This window comes from Zootoca vivipara, chromosome 8 (genome assembly GCF_965207765.1).
Source record: "Zootoca vivipara chromosome 8, rZooViv2.hap1.1, whole genome shotgun sequence".
Taxonomy (NCBI): Eukaryota; Metazoa; Chordata; class Lepidosauria; order Squamata; family Lacertidae; genus Zootoca; species Zootoca vivipara.
In genome coordinates, this window is record NC_142591.1 from 21,363,760 (window position 1) to 21,384,144 (window position 20,385).

The 20,385-nt window shown below is 43.3% G+C and overlaps 1 protein-coding gene across 15 annotated transcripts in view; it reads right to left on the reverse strand.

Moving 5' to 3' along the window:
* PIGN (phosphatidylinositol glycan anchor biosynthesis class N) overlaps window positions 1-20,385 on the reverse strand; it is a 79,747-nt gene that overhangs the window by 12,474 nt on the left and 46,888 nt on the right. For 12 of the 15 annotated variants that reach the window (XM_035124683.3, XM_035124682.3, XM_035124686.3 and 9 more), the window contains 8 exons: window positions 15,043-15,151; window positions 13,526-13,628; window positions 12,050-12,152; window positions 9,870-9,956; window positions 8,234-8,289; window positions 7,331-7,406; window positions 5,780-5,853; window positions 1,615-1,657 (listed from right to left, as the gene is read on the reverse strand). In XM_035124683.3, the coding sequence (XP_034980574.3) occupies window positions 1,615-1,657; window positions 5,780-5,853; window positions 7,331-7,406; window positions 8,234-8,289; window positions 9,870-9,956; window positions 12,050-12,152; window positions 13,526-13,628; window positions 15,043-15,151 (651 nt within the window). Of the gene's footprint in view, window positions 1-1,614; window positions 1,658-5,779; window positions 5,854-7,330; window positions 7,407-8,233; window positions 8,290-9,869; window positions 9,957-10,805; window positions 11,020-12,049; window positions 12,153-13,525; window positions 13,629-15,042; window positions 15,152-20,385 lie in introns of those variants that run through there. The other 3 variants (XR_015951640.1, XM_088676216.1, XR_015951641.1) reach the window with 3 other exon arrangements.

Sequence of the window (20,385 nt, forward strand, 5' to 3'; positions counted from 1 at the left end):
AATGGTTACTGGTTACACCAATAACGTAAAACCCTATGCACACTGGAGCTACCCAAAGTCATGTACAGTGTGATCTGCCTCATCTCCTGCAGCATAACTAGGGGAAGAAGCAAAGACTGCTCTGTTTCCAAGGCTGTAGTGAGGGGACTCCCATCAGCGGCTACAAATACTTTGCAATAATGCAATAATGCCATTTCGAGAACACTGTTCAAGGCAATTAACAACATAAAAATATAGTAGGGCACTAAAAAAGACACCATGAGAACAAAATGATAAAACTATTTACATCTCTTACAATTAATTACACTTTACACGCGGCAAATTCCTAGAGGAAAACGTTGTTAACCGTGACTCGAAACCATTTCTCAACGCTGAGCCAGGCCTCTGGGCTACAGAGCCGTTTTCTAACTGCCAAATGGTCACTTCCACAATTCCTCCCATAAAACAACAACACAATAAATATCCCGTTCTGAATTGGCAATATATGAAGGAGTAATTGCCTTGATTTTAGCAGTGTGTAGTTTGGGCCTTGGAAAACACATGGAATTACCTGAACTGATTCAGGTCAGGCAATTTCCCCATGCAATTCTGGCAATTTATTTATTACGACGGACAGAGAAAACATCTCAGAATGGGACCCAGGCTGGAAATGCAGGTTATTATTTTTCTTTAACACTCCCCCTTCCCCAATCACATTTGTTAACCGCTCTATAATTAAAATTACGACTGCCTTGTCTGTCTAGCACTTAGATACATTTCTTCGATGGCAGCAGCTCCATGAAGTAAGTGACACAACAAAAGCAGGAGGTGTTGTGACATAACAAAAGCAGAAGGTGTTGTCACTTCAAGTAAGTCCTCAGGGAAGGGTAAGAGATGTGGGAAGCAAGATCTCAGAAGAATAGCGGGCCCTTCCCCTTACTGCTTTGGAGACGCATCCCTTCGAGCCATGTCATAAAGTGTAAATTGCGTTACAGCCAACAAAAATGGCTTTCGGAGAAGATTTGCGTGACATGTTTCCCCCTTTATTAAAAAAAGAGAGCAATTTTGATTTTAATAAATTGTGGTTCTGAAATTACAGGATGCATACTGAAATATGCTTTCCCCCCATGTGTGTGTGTGTGTGTGTGTGTTTGTGTGTGTTTGTGTCCCTTCCTGTCTGGTAATTCAGGCATCTCTCTTGAAAAATTAAGGAAGACCATGACATATTTTTCTTTTGTTCTGAAGGCAGGGAAGAAAAGGAAGAAAAATTAAACTGGGCACCCAGGTGCAGCTGGCGTTCCCTTTTCACTCACAGTCTTGAACATTCAGTATGAAATACGTGGAAACCAAGCACCGCTAACTTAAAAATAGCTCTGTGGAAGAACTGAAGTAATAAAGATGATGTCTCTTCTGATGCATTCATTAGATGATGTACAAAGGATTGTGAAAAGGGGGTTTGTGGGGGGGGAGGAGGGAGGGATTTCCATCTGCAATTTATGTGGGGTTTCAATTCAGTTCCCTGCCCTAGTTCCAGAAACTTTGAAGTCTGAAACTAATTCAGATTTCTCTTGATTGAATTAGCAGAGCTCTCTGGGTTTTGATCTTATTTGTACAGAATGTCCGACAGTAGCTTACCAAAGCCATGATGTCTGAAATCACAAGAACAATGAGAAAAAGCCTGGAGGAGGAGAAAAAAGAGAGAGAGTGTGTGTCAGAGGAAGACCATAATTCATAGTTCAACAGCGCAACAACAAAGCTTCATAGAATCCCAATAATATGACAAAAAGTGTTACAGAGGTACAGTTCAGTTCTCCTTTCATCTGTTTTCTTGGAATTATGTGTCTTAGGTTACCAGGGATATGCATATTCTGGGCTAACTAAGGAGGAGGGATCAAAATTCTGTATTAAGGCAAACTTAAAAAGGCAGGCAGTTTCCCTACAGTTGCTCACAGAGAGAATTACGGTATGTGGAAGCCTTTGTTATTCCATTTCACGGCAGTATTGATAAGTCACCTTTCAGGACAGAGCTTTATCAAGGTGGCTTCTAGAAATGTAAGACAGCGCTGAGGGCATAATAAGTTTAAAAGAAAAAAGAAACCACAATAATTATTGAATTCTTCGTTCTGTATCTGCTGCTCACGAGGAACAGAAGAGCACTGAGATTTAACCCGTGGCTGATGGCCCTGCTAAGCTTCTCCGTATTTTCAACATGTCACAAAGCACTGCTCACACATTTTTCAAGGTTTATTCCCCCAGTAATATCCCAGATTTCCTCCAAGGAGCTCAAGGCTGTGTGAATCGTTTTCTCCCTCACTACCTGCCACATTTCATGCTCGCAAAAGCCCTCCTGCGAGGTAAGAAACGGGGGGGGGGGGGTTTCCTAATCCTTGCCCAACATTCGAATCCAGCCTTTGCCAGCCAGGTGCCTTCCAGCTGTGGAGGCTGTGGATGATAGGAATTGTAGTCCAAAAGGTCTGAAAGGAGCCTGGCTGGTGAAGGTGGCTCTAACCACTCGCCACACCTGCTGTGAAGGTGATTTCCACAGCTTTAGGGATTAGAAACCTGTATGTTGAAAGCAAAGCTCCTCTTACAAAGCTGAGTTCTGTGGCCATTACCAAATCAGTTATTTTGGGCAAAACAAAACCCCATCCTGGCCCACATGATGCACTATACTATACGATACCAAACAAACCCAAGACATTTTACTTTATTGCTGCAGCTTTAGGCTTATATCTTTAAAAACGTGGCTGAGCTTAGCTGGAAGTCGATGCTTATAATTCCAGGTAGGTAAGTGCATGTAATAAGGGCTGTATTAAGTCAGAAAATGAACCCAGGAACCCAGCCTAATGTAGCAGATGAAATGTTTGACTTGGACTAGGGATATTTAGCTCAAAACCCCCAATAGAGCTTGTGAAACCTATTGGGTGACCTTGGGATAAGTTCCTATCTCTTGGCCTAAGCTGGCCTACCTCATTATATATTTTGTGGTTTTATATTTTGATTTTGTCCCTGAGACCTCCGGGTATAGGGTGGTATATAAATTCGATAATAATAAATAATGAACTTGTGAGGCTATGGGTATTTAGAGGAGCGGGGAAAGTCCTATCTACACTGCCCTGAGTTCCTTGGAAGATACAAATGTGATGGCAAAAAGTTAAATATTAGAAATGCTTCAGAGCAACACTTTGCATTATTTTGCCAGACTTCAGGCCCTGTGTACCTGACGTCAGCCCAGATACTGAGGTCCAGCTCTGAGATTTTTCTGTCAGTTCCCTCGCTGCGAGAAGTGAAGCTACAGGGAACCAGGCAGAGGGCCTTCTCGGTAGTGGCACCCACCCTGTGGCAACGCCCTCCCATCAGATGTCAAGGAGATGAGTAACTATATAACCTTTAGAACTATACAACCTTTTTAGATATGCTGTAAGCCGTCCAGAGAGGCTGGGGAAACCCAGCCAGATGGGCAGGGTATAAATAATAAAATGATGGTGATTATTATTATTATTAATTATTATTATTATTATCTGAAGGCAGCCCTGCATAGGGAGGCTTTTTAATGTTTTGTTATGTTTTTATATATGCTGGAAGCTGCCCAGAGTGTCTGGGGCAACCCAGTCGGAAGGGTAGGGTACAAATAATAAAATTATTATTATTATTGACTTTCAGATCTCTCATTTGCAACTGAAAACGGCTCTAGTGGTTCAACTGATAAGCAACTGAGCCGGAGCCCTTGCAAATCCTCTCAGAAAGGACTCTTGGCTACAGCCTCCCTACCACTCAGGGAGACAAGTTCTTGTTCACAACTCTTAATATTTCCCAAGAGAACCAAGGCAGTTCTTAATGGCCTCACTAAACCTTTTCATTTTTATTTGTTCCAGGTTGATAAGGCAGCCGCTCTCTTCTGCGCCCCAATAACTGATAGTGACACCCTCCATCAAGTTCACGAATGGCTGAGTGTTGAGTTCCACTTAGCCTCGAGGCACAAGAAACTAGTTATCTAAGTCTTTTGTATACAAGATCATTTGTGTTTGGGAAAGCACATTTCAGGGAATGAAATGGACTATGAACAAGCAAAGTGAAATACAGCTAAATACTTTTTCATTATCTTTATTTTTCATTAAGTGATTGAAATATTAGGCCACATGAACGCCGCTCTAAATTGCTAATGACTGGCTCTGCCAGCGACTTGCACTGAAACAACGCTGCAAACAGCTGACCTAGTAGCAGGGAGATGGGTCATTAACTGTAATAATAATTTAATTGTAAAGAATTATAATTAGAAGTGCACTATCAGTTACAGTGTGAAATTTCATTAAAATGTGCTATTCCATAGCACCGAGCAAGACTATTACAGTGGCTTCTAACAAATGATTCCCCTCCAAGAAAAAAAGCAGAATCTGGTCACGTGATCCAAGCGTCGGCTTGGTAAATTAATTATACCTTACAAGATCAGTATAAATTTGACAAATCCAGTTCCTGCAGATTAGTTTACGAGCTTAGCTGGCTTTGCAAAGCAGATGCATAGCTGGATACCATCATGTCATTAAAATTACTGGTAAAACTTTTAACAGCGACCCATAAAGGCAAATATGGTATGTATACCCATCAACTAATAGGGTGGTCTGGAGTGGAGTCCCTAAGATAGTTGGATGAGGCTGTGAAGCCTTCTTTGGCAACTCCTGCCAAATGTATTGTTCTGCTCTCCTTTGGACCACATCAGTGGGGCCAAGGGGGTGGGTGGGTCTTGTCATCTGGGCAGCCCAATACCTGCATACACACTGCCCAGGTTCTTGTGCCCCAGGGAAGTCACTTCGGTGCTGCAAATGCAGTGGTTTGATTTCACCCCCAGAGGCACACTCCGTTGTCTCTTGAGACAGACAGATGCCAACCACAACAATAGGACGGTTGGAAGTCAACCATAGAACCTTCATCATTTATGGGTTCACACAAGGGTCAGCAAACTTTTTTAGCAGGGGGCCGGTCCACTGTCCCTCAGACCTTGTGGGGGGCTGGACTATATTTTGAAGGGGGGGAAATGAACAAATTCCTATGCCCCACAAATAACCCAGAGGCGCATTTTAAATAAGAGCACACATTCTACTCATGTAACAACATGCTGATTCACGGATCATCCGCAGGCTGGATTTAGAAGGCGATTGGGCCGGATCCAGCCCCCAGGCCTTAGTTTGCCTACCCATGGGTTCACCTGATCAATAGCAGCAACAGCAGCAAGAACCTTCAATAAACATGGAACTGTTCTTTGCTTTGCATAACTTAAGAGGTGTGCTCAGTTGTAGCATATAGAAGACAAAGAGCATAATGTTGTAAAGGCAATACCAATTATGGTAGTGGACTGGAAGTATCATATCTATAGCTCAGAGCAGGTCTTAATGTAATACCTAAAATGCAGCATCCATGGAACAGGGCTGGCCCAAGACATTTTCCAGCCTGGGGCACAGAAGCAAATGCCCCCCAAATAAATCTTCTCTTCCCTTGTAGTAATATTACAACAACAACAACAACAACAACAACAACAACAACAACAACAACTGAAAACCAGCCATTGCTTCACTCTGTTGAATGGCAGGGCCAGCCCTGTATGTGAAATAGATGCAAACAGGAACTCAAGTCACTACCAGCTTTTTTTTTAATAGTCGGAAATTTGATAAAGCTTGAACCCAGTGAATGAAGAATAATTGTACTCACTGCAGGGATTTACAAAGAAATAGCTGCAGACAGTTTACGCCGTGCACCCCAGTGAACCCCCAAGCAACTGCTGCTTCGGTAAAAGCGTTTACTGTACCTTTTTGATGATAGCTGCGTTGTGACTTGAACAGCTTCAAAGGCACATGACACAAGAACAAAGGGGATTACAATCTGTTGAGGAGACAGAATTACATTAAGCTAATTGAAATACTGCAGAAAACAAAACAAGAAAACCCCAACAGCCACAAATTAACATAGCTAGTATTCAAAGAGACAGTCAAGCACATCTTGAAGTTGGCTCTACAAAATTCATCGTTTTGAATGCAAACATTTTATCTAGTTAACAGACCTGTTGCCTTCAGTCATGGCACTGTAGGTTCTGTGCATTGCAATCAGAATATTAATAGTCCTTGTTACAATTCTAATACAGTGGTATATATTTCAGAAATATACTACTGTGTTATGCCAGGGCTCTTCAAATTATTCTACCTTCACGGAACACTTCCCATATAAATTTGCCTGCTGAGGAACTTCTGGGGCACATTCTCGACTTCATATGACCGAGAAAGATTGCCAGCGTTTTGTCTGCCTTTACTGCTCTTCTCAGCGAGCAAACTTTGGCAGCTTCCAATGTCGCCATCCCCTGCAATAGTTAGAAAACCACTAGGTGTTTCCATTTTCTGAGGCATTTTCTCATTTGTTCGTTCCTCCAGAATCCAGACAGTGTTTCTCCCAATTCAGAGGCGTCTTTCCCATAGGGCCTAGTGGCTCATTGTGCCAGGGCGCTGGCCTCTCAGGGGCGCCCCAGCGAGTGGGGGAGCTGTGTGGCTTTGCCGGCAGCCTCCAACTTTCCCTGCACACCGCCAGATGGTTGGCGGGGCGCAACGAGCCACTAATCCCTATGGCTCCTCCGCTGCCGCCTCCTCTCTCTCGGCCACGGGAATCCCCTCAGCTGCCGCCCGCCAAGCCACTGTTGTCTGAGGGAGCGGCAGGGGTGGGAGCGGCTCCCGAGGGGCCTCTTCCATGTCACTGGTGCCTGCCGCCCCACCACCACCACTCCCTGGGGCACAGGCTGCGGCGTGGCAACCACCTCCTGCTCCTCAGGCCGCTGGGCAGCAGCAAGAGCGCTAGCAGCAGGCGGTCATTGTCAGGCAGCGGAGGAGGAGGAGGTGCCATGGAGCCTTGCAAGCGAGCACGGGGTTCCGGCGGTCTGGCCAGCTGCACCATGGCCACCACATTGGCGGCGTCTTCTGTGGGCAGCGGCTCCCGGGGCTGCGAGGTAGTCCGCAAGTTCGGCCCCGAGTTCTAAATTCTGGGAAAGGGAGGGGGCGCTGGAGGGATCTTTGCGCCACGGTCCCGGATGTGCTTAAGACTTAAGCCCTGTCCCAATTTTTCATTTTTTCCCATTTACTTTGCAGCCAGCCCATTGATCCTCGGTTTTCGAATGTTTTGGAAGCTGAATAGTCTTCCAGAACAGATTACATTCGAAAACAGAGGTTCCACTGTGTGTGTGTGTGTGTGTGTGTGTGTGTGTAGCATTTTGCATTTAACAAGTCTTACAAGAGCAGATAGGTGATTTGTGCAGAAACAGTTAAGTTAGAATTGAATAAATCTGATCACACCATTCCCTAAAGGTGCAATTACTAACCTTCCACAACAGCAAGGCTCCCATCAGGAAAGGGCTGAACACAGTCAAGAAGCAATGGACTGAAGTTGGATCAAAACTAGAGACCAAGAATGAAACCAAAACAAACATTATGTATTTTCTGCAAGTAATATGTTCTACTAAGAAACAGGAGTTTTCCCACCGCCCTACAATCAACATTTGAATCTTCATGCAACGACCTTTCAAGTCACACGGCTTCTAGTTTTATAGGCTGCCTCTAGTTTTTTTACATTACAAGCAAACAGTTCTTGGATGCTACTTATTGCTATAAAGTTTTATTTCTGAAGCACCTTTTGTTTTACGAAATGTTTCCCACTCTCCGTTTGCTTTCACAACAGGTCAGTACTTGGACAGACAAAGAGTTCTTTTAAACAGGCTGCCAAGAGTCAAAAAATACCCTACTGCTCTGTTGGTACTTGCATAGGAACTTTCTGTTGTTGCTCATGAAGAATATATCATGAGATGCCTTTGTTCTGGTGACCTTTCCGCTGGATTGCTGCAATGCACCTGCATGTCAGACTGCCCTTGAAGATGATCCAGAAGCTTCGGCCAGGTGCAGAATGCAGCTGCTGGGGGGGTGTTAAGTGGTTCAACATGCTAGACTCACGAGGCGCTGGATCTTAAGGAGCTCCACCAACTACCAATATGTTGCTGTACCAAATTCAAGGCACTTGTGGAGTACTTTGCAACTTGGGAACTAGATATCTGAAGTAGTGTTTCCCTCTGTATCAGGCTACTCATGTGTTAAGATGTGACAAGACGGCGCTACTTGACTGCCAAGAGAAATCCATTATGTAGCGACATAGGACAGGGCCTTCTCGGTTGTGGCACCCCACTTATGGAATTCCCCTTCCAACTTCTCTAGACAGAGTTCACAATAGTTACCTGTTCACAGAAGCTATGTTTCCAGTACCGAAAAAGGCTGTCACTAGGAAGAAAACCTGGGTAGGACTAAGGAAAACACAACATGCTCCTTATTGAGCAAACGGCCACACTTCTTTCACATGCTAGCGGTATAAACAGCATTCTCAATGACAGCTTTGCACCACAGGTATAAGATAATGGTAAAAATATCCAGAACACACCAAGCTGTGCATGGGAGGTGAGAAGAGAGGAATAATGCTCGCAAAGGCCTTTAGAACATTTTTTTGATTAGACATCCAAATAGATGCCTTTGTCTCAATCACAATTAATGGATAGATTAAATATTATCGGCAGCCCATCTTTCAGGAAGACAAAGCCTGTGTACGTAACAGCCAATTTCATATAGCAACTTCTGCTCATTCCTCACCCCCCCATCTTACATTGTGTTAGAGTCACATGGTTTTTAACATGTCAGGTGAATGGTAGCTGGGTAACCAAACTATTCTTAAAGCATAACTGTTCTGATCGATCAGTTTCCATTGTCCAATAGGAAAAGAAAAGGGGTATGACTAGTCAAATTTTAACACCGTGAAAGCAGGTCCCATATGTTTGTTCAACAAGACCTCATTAGATTCAGCATTCAGGTAACAACTGAAAACTCTACCTGTAGGTGATGTATATTACAGCAAATTAAGGGAAACAGGAGTCAGAAAGATCTTTACTGCCTTCTCCCAAGTCTCAGTTTTTAGATGCATATATAAAGACGTCAAGTGTATACCATACCTGCAAAGCTATGAAATTGTCCCCCTCCTCTCCACATAGTATTAATGTAGCTTTCTCAGTGTTAGGAAAGCATAACTGCATGGGTAGGCAAACTAAGGCCCAGGGACCGGATCCGGCCCGATCGTCTTCTCAATCCGGCCTGCGGACGGTCCGAGAATCAGGGTGTTTTTGCATGAGTAGAATGTGTCATTTTATTTAAAATGCATCTCTGGGTTATTTGTGGGGCCTGCCTGGTATTTTTACACGTGGGGCATAGGAATACGTTCATTTAATTTTTTTCAAAATATAGTCTGGCCCCCCACAAGGTCTGAGGGACAGTGAACCGGCCCCCAGCTGAAAAAGTTTGCTGACCCCTGCATAACTGCAAATAAAGAAATCCAAAGCATGAAGTGTTTAATGGCCCAACAATACAGTGAGCAAGAGTCTTCTTCTGAGATTTATATCTACAATTTTTGTGTAAGACAAGAGGGAGACGAAAAGCACAAAACCACAAAAGTGCCGGTATGCCAAATACACACAACTTGAATAAACTCGTGGAAAATCAGGTTAACAAAAGGCCAACTCACAAGTCCTAACCGGGAAGCTTCATTGCTAAACTTTTCTGGAAATCATTGGAGATTATTTTAATTTTAAACACTGGGCACGGTATACAGGCTCAATGCAACAACAACAGCATTGCTACGTAAACTTTCATTCCTCGTGCATGCTTCCTGTCCCATTGACAAGCACTTTGCTTGTAAAATTACCCACTAGCAATTCCAAGCCAGGCCCATCCTAGGAAACCAAGAGTTTGCTTTTTGAAAAAAATAATGAAAATGAAAAGCCAACCCATTGCATTGCAACCAAGCCTTCACTCAATAAAGAAAAAGGATACGAAGAAAAAAGATCGCCGGACGTCATCCAAATGAAGTTGTCGGAACTGTGTTAGATCATTAGTGTATGAAAAGCTGAGAGCAGCAAGCTGTAAAGAGAGAAGAGAAATCAATGCAGCGCTGTCAGCTGGTACCCTGTTGATATTAAAGGTATATTTTCCGGGGAGCAAATGAGAATTTAAAGAGTTATTCCTTCGGAGAAGCCCACGTCTGTTGCTACGAAAGCATCTTCCCCAACAGTTTTATTATACTTTAATGGCTCTCTATAAAGTTATCGTTCAAGCAGGATGATCAAGTGGAAATGCTTCTGCTGCCTTAGGTAAGGGAATAACTCCTCAAACTTTCCATTTGCTCTCTTATTTCTTCCTCCTTTTCCCCAAACGTCCTGGAAGGAGACATATTTTCATAATTCAGAAAAAAAGGGTGATTTTGCAGCTGAAGCATTCTCCTCTAGTGAGCTACAGCGGGAAGAAACGGAGGTGCCGTATTCACGACTGCCGGTTAATTCCTTCCCTCTGGTGCAGTGTTGATTTACGTGGATTGACAGCATAGCACCTAATAACTGCTTCTTTCCATTGCTCCCACATTAGAGCACTCAACTGGGTAATAGCATTCAGCCAGGTTACTGCAGAGCAAACTGAGAGAGTAAGCATGGTTTGGTTTCCCTTATGCTGAATAGGCTTCCTCGCGAGAAAAGTGAAAACTTGGCAGCTATGTTTCCATCATTCTCCTAGATGCTAGTTCAGGTGTGGGGAACCTTTGGCCCTCCAGATATTGCTTTTCAAAAATAATAATCAAAAAACATTTATTCAAAAGTGACAATAAAATAGATTTTCAATCAATATATTCCTTCCATAGTCACCTCTGTGATTATGCTGGGCATTAAAACATCCTGTTCTGGTCTCTCTCCCTCCCCCCTTTTATTGAAGAAGAAAAGAGATTGCTGAACTACAACTCCCATCATGCTTGCTTGTCACGGTCCGGTCGGCGGGCGGTTGAAGCCCTGGCTGAGGACGTCAGGACCAGAGGCAAGATGGCAGGATGGAAGCAGGAACGGGAGTCCAGGTGGCGTGGGGCTGCGGGTCAAGCAGCAGGAAGTCGCAGGGTCGAAGAACCGAAGGTCGGGAAGCAGGGTGTCACAAAGGCGAAGGTCTGAAGGTTGAGGAACAAGGCGTCGGCAAGGCGAAGGTCCAAGGGTCAAGGAGCAAGGCGTCGGCAAGGCAAAGGTCCAAGGGTCAAGGAGCAAGGCGAAGGTCCAAGGGTCAAGGAGCAAGGCGAAGGATCAAGGAACAGGAGGCCAGATGCAACAAGGCAGGGATTGCGTTGCTGTGGCCAAGAGCTGAAGGGAAATGCTGAGCTTTTATCCCTCCCAGCTCTTGTCACCAGGTGCAGTGAGTTATCAAGTGGCCTCACCTGAGTGGCCACTCCTTGCTTCTCCAGCACAAGCTGAGGCAGGCCCTGCAAAGCACTACAGGCCCCAGAGCCTGACTCCTGCCCATACTCCTGACACTTGCTGGGGTTGATGGGAGTTGTAGTTCAGCAACAACAGTAGGACCAAAGGTTCCCCACACCTGCTCTAGTTTCTCAGTGTAGCTGCTAGGGACTTTGCGCCAGTGGGCTACACTGAATTTTATGGGATCCGCCTGTGCTGTCTTCATCCCTGCAGCCAACCTGAATGCTACATGACCACAGCCTAAAACAGGCATAGGCAAACTTAGCCTTCCAGATGTTTTGGGACTACAACTCCCATCATCCCTAGCTAACAGGACCGGTGGTCAGGGGTGATGGAAGTTGCAGTCCTAAAACATCTGGAGGGCCGAGTTTGCCTATGCCTGGCCTAAAAGGTGGGTTTAAAATCACTGGGCCTTTCCCACTTCCACCCATCGATTTTAAACATATGGTAAGATTTGAGGATTTATGGGTATCAGTTTGCATCTGCCTAGTGGAAATGGCTGCTGGTACTTGGGGTTTTGCATCAACACTCCCTGGTCCATGACCCTTTTGGGGCTCCCTAGTTGAGGGAAAGAGAATTATTTTTATTTTATTTGAGAATAATAATGTCCAGCCAAATAATGCCTGGACAACACACAAACACACCAGAAGCAACAAAGTCTAATCAAAGTTAGTGCCCAGTAACTAAATGTCTAAGTGGTATTTACCTTCGGTGAAAATAAAGGGTTACCTTTAGCTTTGGTGAGGTACCGTAACGTTGTACTGCTTCTTGTTCCATATTAATCCACACAAACATCAACAAAGCCAGCGCCAGGGGGAAAAGTGCTTCATATCTACATCAAAATACATTTGAAATTTAAAAAAGCAACCCAGGTATCAGATTAATTTTTCCTCCACCCCCCTTCCATAACATATGCTACTAGGACAGGTGTTTGTGTGTTGCAGGACGGTGGTTTGGCAACTTGGAGAATCAAGCTGAGCTCTCCATATTCACGTTACTTGCATATTGTTCTGATTAATACAGTAAATGCCAAACAGTTGGAAGAAATATTGCCCTTATTTGGCAATTCTCTCCTAATTTGAAATTGTTACCTTCAAGTCGGGTTCTAATAAACTGACAAGTACTATTTATCAGCCATTTCATCACCTCAGAAATTGGCTGTTTTGTTTGAGCTACGTTTTGTGGATGTGGCAAAATTATTTTTAGGGAGAAGTGAAACGAGATGGCCGCATTTTGTTGTTCTCAGAAAGTCCGGTTCTGGGATGCTTTAAAATAAATAAATCAAAATGGCTATTGCCATCAAAGGTGACTGCCTTCTTTTCCACTACAGGGAGCCAACTTCATAGTGGTCAAAAGATGAATGCATACAGAAAAGAAAACACACACACACACACACACACACACACACACACACATATACACCCTTACAGATTGTTCCTGCAGCAGCCCTTTTTGAGAGCTACTGTATTAAAATACTACGACAAAAGAAAGGGCATTGATTGCAGCTTGCTAAAAATATAAACCTCAGTGTGACATTCCATGCAACTCTATTATTACATTTGAAATACTAGGGGGAACTCTTTTTTTTAACATTTGGTTTCACCTCCCCTTTCTTTTAATAATAATATTTCAACCAACCCACAAGATGCTTTATTTAAAGGCATAGGTTTAAAAGTAATCAGTGGGGGCATGGATTTCATCTCTTCAAATTTCTGTGTCAAATTCACAAATTTTGGATTGAATTGTTGTTTATTTCCAAATGCTGTTGGAAATCATAAGAACTGAAAATAGAATGATTCAAACACTTGTTTTTATTTGATCCCCCTGTGCTGATTATTCCTTCCTCTTTTTTACTTTCTGGTTTCTACTGTATTTTGAAATCCGTGTGTTTGTGTGTGTGTGTGTGTGTGTGTGTGTGTGTGTGTGTGTTAGCTACCCTGTGTGTTCTCATGAATCAATACAATCAAAGGAGCTACAGAAAAACATTTCAGAGTGTCATACAAATCATTGGCTAAATGTTTACTCCACGACGTCGGCAATGAGATTTAAACACACGCAGCATCTGGAACTTTGCGTCTTATTGGTTAAATGCAACGGAAGAATGACAAGAATCTGGCAAAATGAAAATACATGACTTTAAAATTGCTTAGCCAAGAGAAAAGCAAAATATATATATATGCTGGAATTTCATTTATAGAGAATTACCCTGTACTAAGCAGAAGGTATGTTGACATCAGGGAAAGAAATATGCTCAGCAACCTCGGGAAGAGAAATGTGGGACTTAGCAGTGGCACTACCAAGGACGAAGCTGCAATAAACACAATATCATCTGTCAACACCAACGTATTTGAATAACCCCCTCAATGACTCTCAAAGCTTGGGAGCAATGTATGACTTGTGTAGTTTGCATTCACATTCCTAGAAGCTAGGGTGCGGCAAAATGGTTTCTTTCCTCACTCTTTGAATTGAATGCAGTGGGAATATTCACCACACAGCAAAAACAAAACAAAAAGACCATCTACTACAGCGATTCCAAGTTTACCCCATGAAAAGAGGTGGCCAAGTTTGGATACAACTTTTTTCATGGGATTCTGTGCCACTCATCCAATAGCCTTATATTACCAGGCTTGTTTGTGCTTATTTGGACAATCGAAGTATAAGCATGCCTGAGTTGTTTCTCTTGAAGGAGTACTTTGGTGCTGGAATGACCATGTATATATGAACGGGGCCCAAGCTGGAATGTAGGGAGAAACAGCTTGGAAGGTAAAAGGTAAAGGACCCCTGGACGGTTAAGTCCAGTCAAAGGCAACTATGGGGTTGTGGTGCTCATCTCGCTTTCAGGCTAAGGGAGCCGGTGTTTGTCCACACAGCTTTCCGGGTCATGTGGCCAGCATGACTAAACCGCTTCTGCTGCAACGGGACACTGTGACAGAACCAGAGTGCACAAAAATGCTGTTTACCCTCCCACCACAGTGGTACCTTTTTATCTACTTGCACTGGCATGCTTTCAAACTGCTAGGCTGTAGGGAGAAACAGCTTGGAAGGACCTAGAACAGAGCCTTCCAAACTTTTCATACTGATGCCACACTTTTTAGACATGCATCATTTCGCGACACAGGCATTCAGTTTTACTAGCAAACCGGAGGTTAAACTAAGCCCTTTCCAGACCCGGGAGGAGCGCTGGGAGAATTCGCACAACACACCTACACACTGCAGCCGACACACTTACGTTTCGTGACACACAGTTTGGAAAGCTCTGCCCTAGAGGCTGGAAAAAGCCTGCCTTATTGTGAGAGGCACTGAGCAAAATATCAACTGGAAGAAGAGAACAAAAAGCTTTCCTCCAGTTCCAGTTTTTGCAGCATCAACGCTATGCATCTGAACTCCACAATAGTTAATGATGCATCTCATTAATGCCAGGCTGAGCTATTAATCTCCAAACACTAGTCCGCTTCTAAATCAATATCGCTCATGTGAGCTTGAAGAGGGTGCTGATATTCTCTTTTTCTTTTTTGCACGATGACGTTTATGGATACTTCTATTTATGTATAATCACAGAACATTACCTTTCTGAGACCAGCTGCTGCCAGTCAAGGACATGTCCCTTCATGTTACACTCTTAAACAGCAGGAAATGTGTGTATATATACACGTCTTTACCTGCAAGACCAAGTCTTTACCTGCCCGACTAGGATAATTTCGGTTAAGAAAAGTAGTGCTTACCTAAAGTTGTCCAGCTAATAATTTGATTTGTTGCAGGCAGTCCTTGTTTGCTGTGAAGACTGCTGCGAGTACTATTCACGATGAAAGTAGACAGTGCCAGACTGAGCAACTAATAAAAGAAAGGAAAGGGAGGAATTAATCTGGGTGGTTCCACTATTCTGCAAAGACATACAAACTTAAGGATGTTCTAAGGTCTGAAATATAAAATAAATGTTCATAAATGTACAAAGCAAACACATACCGTACGAAGCAAACACATACCGTATTTTTCTGTAAGACGCACTTTTTTCCTCCTAAAAAGTAAGAGGAACTGTCTGTGCGTCTTATGGAGCGAATGTGTGGTCCCTGGAGCTGAATTGCCCAGGGGCTAAAGGCAGATCGTGCTTTTTAAAAGAAAGAAAGAAAAAAAGAAAGAAAGAAAAAAAGAGCTAAACGCTAACAAGAGGGGAAGAGAAAGGAACCCGCTCAGCAGCTGATTGCAAGAGATGGGGGAGGGAGATAAGGGAGTTAGCTCCCTTCCCGGCCCCTTGCCTAGGCCTCAATTGTTGTCTGCAGAGGGAGACATGTGACTGGCTGATTAAAGTATCTATCTAGAAACTGTAGAAATGGGTCCCTTTCCTTTCCTAGAAAAGCTGCAGAACTGTGAGTTTGAACCCCATAAAAACAGGATTTTTTCCCTTTGCAAGGAAACTCAGCAACTTTGAGCTGATCCTAAAAATCAATCCTGAAGCTCTCCCATACTATTTCAGCAATCCTGAAGCCATTTTGACTCTCCCAATGACCTCAAATATTCCTCTGCAGTAAGGGAGGCAAATGAGGAAAGCCTTCCCATTGTCTTTTTGCTTACAAATCCTGTCTTAAGGGCGTATTTGTGTATGAATAGGGTGAGCCTGTGACCTGGATTCAGGAACTAAAAGTATTTACCATCACAAAAGAATGGCCAAGCTGCCCAGGTAAAGCAATCAGTGACCATTATTAGGTATCCTGGCAGACAGGATTTCTGCTGTAGACTGCCTCCATATATAATGTTTTGGGGTGGTGGTCTTGGGCTACATGGTGGGCAATTTCAGAAGTCTATATAAGGGCTTGCACGCCGTTGTTCAGGGCTCTCCTCCCTCCTGCGTGTGGTGAGTGGGGATTTGTAGTTAAAAAACTGAAGAAGACCAAACCGAAACAGTATGATTACCTTGGATCACTGTCTCGCATGTCGTTATAGTTTATAAAGATAAAAGATAAAAATAGATATATTTCGCCCGTTGGAATTGGTCGATGTGTTGCCTCTTTTTTTGGTATTTTGACTCAAGTCTGCAACACAGGGGTTGTTTCATTAGTATCAAAGAGCAGGGCATGCAACAGCTTTTCTATAAGCTTTGCAGCATGCTGGCTCCTACAAAGACACATTTCCTGCATCTCCTGCTCCCTTAGGGGACGGGATAATAGCCCTGTGGTAGAGCACATGGTTTGCATGCAAAAGGTCCCACCCCCAACACCTTGTAGCTAAAAAAAAAAAAGATTATGTAGCAGGTGATGGGAAAGATCAGAGACCCTCAAGAGTTACTACCAGTCAGTGCAAACTGCACTGGGCTCCATGATCTGGAAAAATTCAGCACCCGAAGCAGCATCATTGGGGAAATGGTACAGGTCAGACCACAGTGTCTCAGGTAACTGTTGCTTTATCCACAGTGATGCTGGAGTTGGGAGCCAGACTATTTGCATCCTCTTGCTGGCATCAATTCCCCCAACTCTATCTCTATACGAGCTCAGTAGCTCATATGGAGGCAGTCAGGTTATTTGTTTTGAACTGCTTATGCAATTACTGTAGTTTTACATGGTACCGGAAAACCCTCGGCACAATCTCAATTTAGCTTTCTGCAGAATTGGCTTCTAGGATGTCTCCCTCTCCCCAAAGGTTCTTGGTTCTTAACTTATACAATTCAGAATCTATCCTTTCGCTTTGTCAGACAGGTTTTCTTTGCTTGGAAAAAATATATACAGTAGTTTCATTCAATGCCATGTAGGAACAGTGCTCTTTTGCAAAAATGTTCAGTAATACTGTTCAGGATTATGGAAAAAGCTTGCCAAGTAGCCTGAGCACAGCATGCAGTATCATGAAAAGTTAAGAACTACATCAAAAATCTACAAATGCAGACGCTCTAGGAACCACATACTGCTTAACATATTTCAGTTGCTCATGTTTTCTTGGAGGCATTAAGTATTGTATAACCCCATTATGTTTTGGATGCCACCGTAAAGCATTCAGCAACTCCCAGAGCAAACTGTTGATTCATACTTGCATAACTGCATTTCACGCTTGATTTCATCTAGGCAGAATAAATAGGGAAACGGAACAAACAAATAAGAAGAAAAAAACTTTTGGAGGAAGGCTTTCAACAAAGTTTATTTAAGAGGTAGACTTGTCAATAGGAGTCCATTTCCCATCTTACAGAGTTACAGATTAGAGAGGTAATTAGAGTAGATCACAAAGCAGCAGATATCTGGCACAGGTTTTTATGCTGGTTTAATAAAATCTTTGCCTGGCGTGCCATCATGTGACAATCCACAGAGAGGGCAATAAGTAATATATGTTGGACTCTCTCTCTTTTTCCTGCCCTACAGAAAAACAGCTTAGACTTCAGACTTGAAAATTAATTTAATGCGAACCTTTTCCCCACAACAGCCAGTAAAGAGTCAGAGTCATCCTGCCGTTCCACTTTATATTTGTCTATCAATCAAGTTTTATTACAGAGGAACTGAAGTTATTTCCAGCTTCGTCCTTACTTTGCAGCTGGGTGGCCGTAAAGCATAGAGCGGCAAGCCTAAGCTCCACGTTTGCCTGTTCGCTGGAGTCTATAGGGAACTGAAACTGGTGGTACCGAACTATTCGGGGTGGATAAGACAAGGCACTCCAAAAGGGCCTCTCCAAACTGGGTGAGTGGGCAGTAAAACAGCAAATTCAATTCTATACAAACAAGTGTAAGATAAAACTGCCTGTATTGTAATGCCCTTACACAAATCAGGGCTTTTCAGTATAGAGAGGAAACAAGTTCGAAGGGACATGATAAAGGTGTATCTACTATATATGAAGTGGATAGAGTGAAGTACTGTATTTCTTCCTGTCTCATAATACTAGAACTCAGGGACATCAGATGAAGTTTGTAGTAATGGGATGCTGGAAGATTCAAGACAGGAGAAAAAAGAAAGCACTTTCTCCTCCCTGTGGAATTCGCTCCCACAAAAGGCAACGAAAGAGTCATCTTTTAGCAGGATTATTGTAATAACCTGCAGTTTCACAACAGTGTACATTTAAAGTTGATGTACCCAGGTAATTCCAACCTGGAAGGCATCTGTATTCAGTTGTTCCCAAACATGTTTATTCAGCAACACCACAGAAAGATGGAAGCTGGGGTGGGACTGTTTGCTCTGCAAACATAAAGAGCAACATTAAATTTATCTTCCCCATTATGAAAATGTACTATACACACTGAGGGTGGGGAGGGAATGCTGTGTGGAAGCCAAAACAGTCCTGTTTTAGGCTGATCAAGACTATTCTTACAACAGTATTTGTGTTCTATGTTGGTACCAACAACAACAAAAAACTCATAGAAGTTTGCCATTTTATTGGGCTCTCTCTTACATACTTAAGGAATATACTTGAGAAGCTTCACAGAGCTCTTCAAGCTCTGTGAAAAAATGAAACAAAACACAGAATATGAAGTAGTATGATTTTGTGCAGCCCAATCAATGCAAATAATTAAATAAATGTATATTAATTTGGCTTCACAGAAATGGCTTGGTAGTCAATGCTTCGAGCTCATTCAAAAACTCAGGAAAATGGCATAGGATTAATGTATAAGTTAGATGTAATTATCTGTGCAGAATTTGAATTTCTCTGTTTCCAAATACGGTACCAAATCGCCTTGGGGTGGGGGTGGGGAGTCAACATCTCACACATGTTTTTGCTTCTTTCAGCAAATGTAGGACCACTTTGCACATGACATACTAGGAATACACCAAGACAGGAGTGTTTCTAGAATATTCCTAAAAGGAGTGCCAACTTGGCCCCACAACAGTGGGTTCCCGGAGCGGTGGGTGCCATGCAGCGTGTATGGCCCTGGCATCAAAATTTGTGGGTGCCCAGCCCCTTCATGGGTGCCACGCAGCGTGCATAGCCCTGGCACTAAAATTTGTGGGTTTCCAGGCCCTTCATGGGGAATTTTGTGGGTGCCAGGGAGGAGTTGGCACCTTTTCCCCAAGATGTTTTGAATGTGCATTTAAACAGAGAATAAATGTTTACAAGTGTAGCTGCCACACAAGTACATGTGCCCCTCAAGCAGCTCTTGATTTTGTTTGGCAGCGATAATGTAAAAAATTCCTGATAGCTTGCTACTACTGTGCAGTGTGCGAAATGGCCTTAACATGGTGATAAACAGAGGCAGCTTCCCTTCTGATTCACAACTAAAACCTGCCATCGTACAGCTGTGGTAGCTGTCTAGCTCATCATATTCCTTCATTCCTTGGGACTGAAGCTCAATAAAGTTGTGGTCAATTTGAACCCATACCCTGGTCTCTTGTCTCATTCTTTGGAAGAGGTAGGCACCACAGACAGGGTTTGGCACATGTGCCCACAAACAGGATAAGGAGAGCCTTCCCACCTGAGAGCTTCCAGATAATTTAGCCAAAGCCAGACCCCAATTTGACTGCAGCTTTACACTACAATGGACTCGGTTTAGCCTTTAGCCAAGGCATGCATCAAACAGTGAAAAGATAAGGCTAAACACAGTTTATTAGATTAGCTAATAAACTGAAGATGGATTTGCAAACATTGATCCTGAGGGTAGGGTTGCTTTCCTTTAAAAGGTTATACAACTTAATCACAATTCTCTTATAGGCACAAAATAAAAATATTCCTTCCAGTAGCACCTTAGAGACCAACTAAGTTTGTCACTGGTATGAGCTTTCGTGTGCATGCACACTTCTTCAGATACCTTATAGCAGGCATGTCCAACAGGTAAGATCATGGTCTACCGGTAGATCACTGGACGTCTGCGGTAGATGACTGGTAGATCATTGGCTCCCCCCAAAGAAGCTGAACAACTGTGGCTCCCCTAAAAAAAGCTCAACATTTTACCTCCTCTCTGAAAAAAACAACTTTGACCTGAACCCCCCAAAAGGGAGTAGATCACTGCCAGTTTTTAACTCTGTGAGTAGATCACAGTCTCTTGGGAGTTGGCCACCCCTGCCTTATAGGAATAAGATACTAAAACCAAGATCATGGCCACTGGTCCCATCACCTCCTGGCAAATAGAAGGGGAAGAATGGAGGCAGTGAGAGATTTTACTTTCT